The sequence below is a fragment of the Oculina patagonica genome, unplaced genomic scaffold (genome assembly GCF_052425735.1).
Source record: "Oculina patagonica isolate OP01 unplaced genomic scaffold, crgOcupat unplaced1070, whole genome shotgun sequence".
Classification (NCBI taxonomy): Eukaryota; Metazoa; Cnidaria; class Anthozoa; order Scleractinia; family Oculinidae; genus Oculina; species Oculina patagonica.
The window spans coordinates 1-5,492 of record NW_027557051.1 but is presented as its reverse complement, the minus strand read 5'-3'; the positions used below and the strand labels follow the sequence as shown (position 1 = coordinate 5,492).

Genomic DNA, 5,492 nt, shown 5'->3' with positions numbered 1-5,492 from the left:
TTTTAGCAACACAGCAAATACAAAAGAATTGCGATATGGTTTTTTGAAATATTGTTGGGCTGAACAGTTTTCAAAGTTAGTCTCGTTTGCTTGTAACTTTAAATTACGTCGCACGGGAGACACATTTGACTGCAATAAAGCATGTTTTTGTCATTTAGATCCATAGATATAATTTCTTTGCAAAGACTTAGTTTCATAGCAAGTATTTGGCAAAGCTGAAAAAATAAACTTTACTTAGCCCTGACGCAGTCACGAATCACTCCACCAACTAAGAACGGCCGTGCACCACCACCCGTAGAATCAAGATGCTTCATCTCATGTAAAAGTACTTTTATAATATTCTTCATAAACCGGCAGGACTGAAAATATTTTTGTTTGAATCAATCTTCATTTGGCCTTTTGCTTGTTCATTGTTCCTTGGACTTTCTTGAAATAAAGCCTAGTTAACTTTAAGAAATGACATTAAACAACAGCTCAATATACACGAGACGTTTATTTTTTTTTATAAATTAATTCTTCCAATCTATTCACAGAACTGTACTGAAATAATTTATTTTACTTCTAAGAAAAATAGAGTTTCCTTCTGAGTCGCTAGCTCAGTGTGTAATCGTGTCTAAATTATTAACTGAAAAGTACTATGCAATTTATTGTGCTAAAATATATCTATTTTCTTCAGTACTATTTGTTTGAAGATTGTGATAGCTCCTGCACTCCGCCGCATCAAGCGTCCTCTTTCAATTTCTAGGCCGGGTGGAGAGAGGCAACCTCGGCCCAGGACCTCTCGATCCCGAGTCGCCGCCTCCACCGCTCCGCATTTAGGCCATTTCCGAGTAACCCTTTGCCTCTGTTTCAAAACGAGTCTACGTTCGAAACCATCCATATGAAAATGAGTTTCACCTACAGGAACATTTTCATGCAAATCAAACTTATTTTCATTTGAATGGTTTCGCACGTAGACTCGTTTTGAAACAGAGGCAAAGGGTAACTCGGAAATGGCCTATTCGGCGATGTCTCTCAGACGGTCGACTTGAGCGCAACACGAACAGTAGCAGTATCAAAACCCTGAATAGGCTGTAACAATAGGCATGGATAAAACTAAATAAAAAAACGCAATTAAGAACACTTTAAAATAGAAATACGAAAAGCTAACAAATATATCATTTCCAAGTTTTTCCGCAGATGACAAAGTTATAGTCACTCTCACCTCTTGTAGGTTTAACTGTGTATTTCTCAAGTGTCAGTTCATTTTAACTTGTTTTGTTTCAGCTTTTCAGTAGAGAAGTTTTATTGAATTTTATTTAAAAACGCCAAACGGAAAATTTTTATTTTGTTGGCCCTTGAATCAATTGACTAAAACATTTTCAGACAAAGTCCATGATGGCTTTTAAATTAATTCGAATTTTCAGGCTCAGCTTGAATTATGTCGTGTACACAATCTTAGGGTTTGGTACCAACGGCCTTGTGAACACGACGGCACTTGCTGACGTATTACATGAAGTACGTAGCGTAGTACATCACAATGGCGAATAAAACTATCATGGCGGAGAACAGTCCCAGTTGAACTTTTATGAAAACATGAAGGCCTTCCTCTATGTGGGCAATTCTCTTGTTAGCGACGTCAAGCTGAAAGACAATAAAACTACACATCACCGACAACGCAAAATAAGCTCTATCCCTTCTACAAGATGGGAGGCGAAATGGCCTAATGGTTAGCGCGCCGGACTCCGGATCGAGCGGTCCGGGTTCGAGCCATGGTCGTGGTCACTGTTTTGTGTTCTTGGGCAAGGCACTTTATTCTCATAGTGCCTCTCTCCACCCAGGTGTATAAATGGGTACCGGCAAAATAAAGCTGGGGGAGGGGGGACCCTGCAATGGAGTAGCATCCCATTCAGGGGGGAGTAGCAATATTCCTAGCCGCTTAATGCTATCGAAACCAGGATAAGCTCCGGCAGAATGGGCCACTTGGCTCGAGGCTTCCAGCGCTTGTCTAGGAAACAAGTCAGCTGGGACAGATTTAAGGGAAGAATGTGGTGTTGAAACCTCAACACCTCGAAGTCGACAAATTTTTCTTTCCCATTTAGCATTATATACAAGTCGCATTTAAGCTGCAACAATTAGCCACACACATTAACGAGCTACGTCACAGATAGAGCATCTTGAACTGAAAAATGGCAATTTTTTTCAAGTTTGTTGTTCTTAATGTGTCTCTCAATTTTCGACAGTCGAAACTATCCTTGTTTAATTTTTTTGGTTTTTATTACTCCCTTGGTGTTTTTTTACGTTAGAAAACTGTTCTTTTGAGGTTTCCTTAGGTTTGAAAAATACCGTGACATACCTCCTTTAAAGTCTAAGACGTCTTTGACGTTTCTTCAAAAGGAAGTATGTAGTTGAACATCTGACATTTGCCACAGTTCCAAAGAACTTTTGAAAAAGGTTTTACCGGTATTAAGACCATCATGGTTAGATCCCGAACAGAGAGTATTTCTTGCATGCACTCATGCACAAACCTTTTTTTCCACATCACCTAGCTGTCGTTGAAGTGACTGAATGTTGTCGATGGCCATACTTAATGTCACTGGTTTACCTTCCGCAATATCAGAATACTGGCTGGAAAGCTGGGAATTGGAGGCAAGAAATCGGCATCGAAGTCTGAGGGAAAATAAAACAATGGTTACTTTTGTGCCGCTTTGTTGTGTTATTGGGCAAGAATGCCTCTCTCCACCAAAGACTAGTTACGGCAACTTGACAAAAAGCTGATTTGTTTTTTGGTGGTTTGGAGGGGGGGGGGGGGGACTAGCATTCCATCCACAGGAGTTAGGCACTGGGAATGATGATCAAGTAGAACAAACAACAGGAGCAATGCCCCTAGTACCAAAGCAATAACAACTACTGCGCTAGAGGACCAGCAGAATTACAAGCTTACGAGGGCTGCTACACTACTGCAATGAGCAGTGTGGTAGATCCATATCTCCAAGATAAGAGCGAGCTTTACTCCAACGTTATGTTCTTTTTACCCCATTCATAACTGATTGATACCCGATGTTGAGGGCAAAGACAGGATACGTGAGATTGGGTTCTGGTGGTTTCAAGATGACTTACTAATATTATGTTTTCCTCTATCAAAGGCACAATTAATTCTCCTTGTTCAACGAATAAAATGGCAAAAACATTGACATACCGGTGTTCAACAATATTTGTCTTGGGTACCGTCTTCCACAATGTAGCAAGTTCACTCGGCGACTTTTCATCCTGTAACTCGGTCGACATCACCAAGAATTTATCTCTAATAACACTGGCAGCGTGACCTGGAATTAAAAACACTCGTTTAAATAGCTCATTTAACAAAAAATCTCGGCGACGCTAATCTAACTTTCGGTCTTTCTGAACCTGCACATTTAAAGATAAAAGTACTGTTTTTTTTTTCAATACTGAATCTTAATCCAGCGATACACAACTCAGTTTATTTTTAACTCCCTCGATTCGAAGATCACTTCGAATCTTTCGATCGGTCAATAAATTCGTGAAAATAATGAAATTTGACTTCAAAAAAAGACGCAGTAGCAAAAGTTATTAGTTGCGCGAAATGTCTCACAATTACCTGGCTGTAAAAAGACACTGACTTCAGCAGACGAGGTGGCTGGAATTACTCCAGAGCTGGGTCGAACTCGATAACTCTCGGGTGAAGTTGTCTTAACCTGAAGAAGCGAGAATCATGTCAACAAATATGACCAAAACACCCATACAAGTTCGATTAAGGAGAAGCAACTGCGTTCTTTGGTTATTTCAGAACTAAACGTTTATAGCATACTAAAAGAGTTTATTTTTTTCTTATTTTTAGGTTAACTTATCTTAACAGGCCACACTGGTTAAACCAGTTTTTTTTAATTTTTTCTACTCTGAGCCAAGCATGTGTGCAGCCGTCTTCTATTCCTTTTTCTGCGTGCAGCAAAGGAAATAGGAGACGCCTGCGCGCAGTCGTAGGAGTAAGTGCCAGTTTTGGAAAATCTTCGTTGCAGTACTCGAAAAGTTTCCGAATTACTTCATCCAATCAAAAACCAACGCGAGCGCTCACGAGTACTCCGAAAGAAATTGCGCGAACAAATACGTCATGTTACTTAGCAACTTCTGGGACGAACACTGCGGGCTCAGTGCCGTCTCGGAGGCGGGATTTCGTCATCAACTTATATTTTTTCTTCCGACTGACTCCGCGCCTGGTCCAGATGATCTCAATCTAGCAATTTGATTGCTGAACTGAGCGATGTAAATGTTTGCATCTGGACAGCAGGCGCTTGCAGTTTCATCCGGACCACACGCGCGAGCTGGCCATTTTTAGCACCCTTTTTCGGGACAAAAAAGAAAATTAATGAACGCGACATCGAAAGGGAAATTACGAACCTTGAAAGCGACTGTTGACAGGGTGTTGTTGGTAAGCGACAAAGATTGAAGAATTTCTCCAGTTGAAGTAGTTCCTGTAAATACTAATTCTTCTGATGGTCTGTAAAGAACAAAACGAGGAAATGTGAGTTAGTAGTAACTCTACTCGGCAAGGTTTGCGATCATAACAATAGTGAATTAGGAAATTATAAGAAAAAACGTTGCTGTCTTTCTTTAAACCCAGCGCCCCCATTCTTATTAGCGCCCCCCATTCATATAAGCACCCCTCTTCTAATGAGTGCCCCTATTGTGGATAACTGCCCCTACTGAAGTCACTGACGTCAACTAGATAAACTCCCGACCTTTCACCGTACAGTTTACTGTTAAAATGAACAACAATTTTAAAAGTAACTGAACTTTTAACAATTTCTAACTGTTACAGTTCCTGTTATTGTTATAGATACATTTGGTTGTTTCTCAAAAAATTAAATAAGAGCCCTGTCCCGAATAAGCGCCCTGTCTCGAATAAGCGCCCTCCCTTCAGATGCCAAAACTAAATAAGCGCCCCGGGCGCTAAATCGAATCATTACGGTAGTGGATGTTTGGGTAAGAGAGACCATGTCTTGTCAAAACTAGGTAAGATAATTTGGTTCTTTGTCCTTGCTCTGAGACCAGGCTGCAAGCTTCGAAAATGTTTGCGAATGATTAGAAGAATTGTCTGAGGATTTTTGTGGGCCTTGGGATCTACAATGAATGTTATCAGTTTAAAGCTAGACATACTTACGTGATCATAAGAAAACTCGCTGAACTTGTAAAACCGTCCGGAGGTGCTCGCCTTTGAGACAACCTTGATTGTACACCTCGAAACGTGGACTTTGTAGAGCTTTCCTTCTACAAATAATTACAACGTAAATTAAAATTTAAAATGCGGAAATCAGATTCACTTTGGATTGCTAGAACAGTTTCAATGCAAACGCGCTGGGCTGTCAAAATTTCAAAGGTTTCTCTTTTTTTTGGATCCCAGACAATCGGGGAGTCGGCAAAATCTGGGACAGTCGGAAAACAGTAAAATCCCTGATCGTCTGGGATTTTTCCGAGATATGAAAACCAGGCTTAAT

The 5,492-nt window shown here is 40.4% G+C and overlaps 1 protein-coding gene across 1 annotated transcript; it reads right to left on the bottom strand.

Moving 5' to 3' along the window:
• Positions 1-473: 473 nt before the first annotated feature.
• Positions 474-5,265, bottom strand: LOC144639571 (motile sperm domain-containing protein 2-like; the record flags this gene model as incomplete). The annotated part of the gene is made up of 6 exons (XM_078498859.1): positions 474-1,623; positions 2,508-2,649; positions 3,179-3,305; positions 3,599-3,695; positions 4,396-4,495; positions 5,159-5,265. Coding segments are annotated over 6 exons (708 nt in total), but the record flags the coding sequence as incomplete, so codon positions are not given.
• Positions 5,266-5,492: the final 227 nt, after the last annotated feature.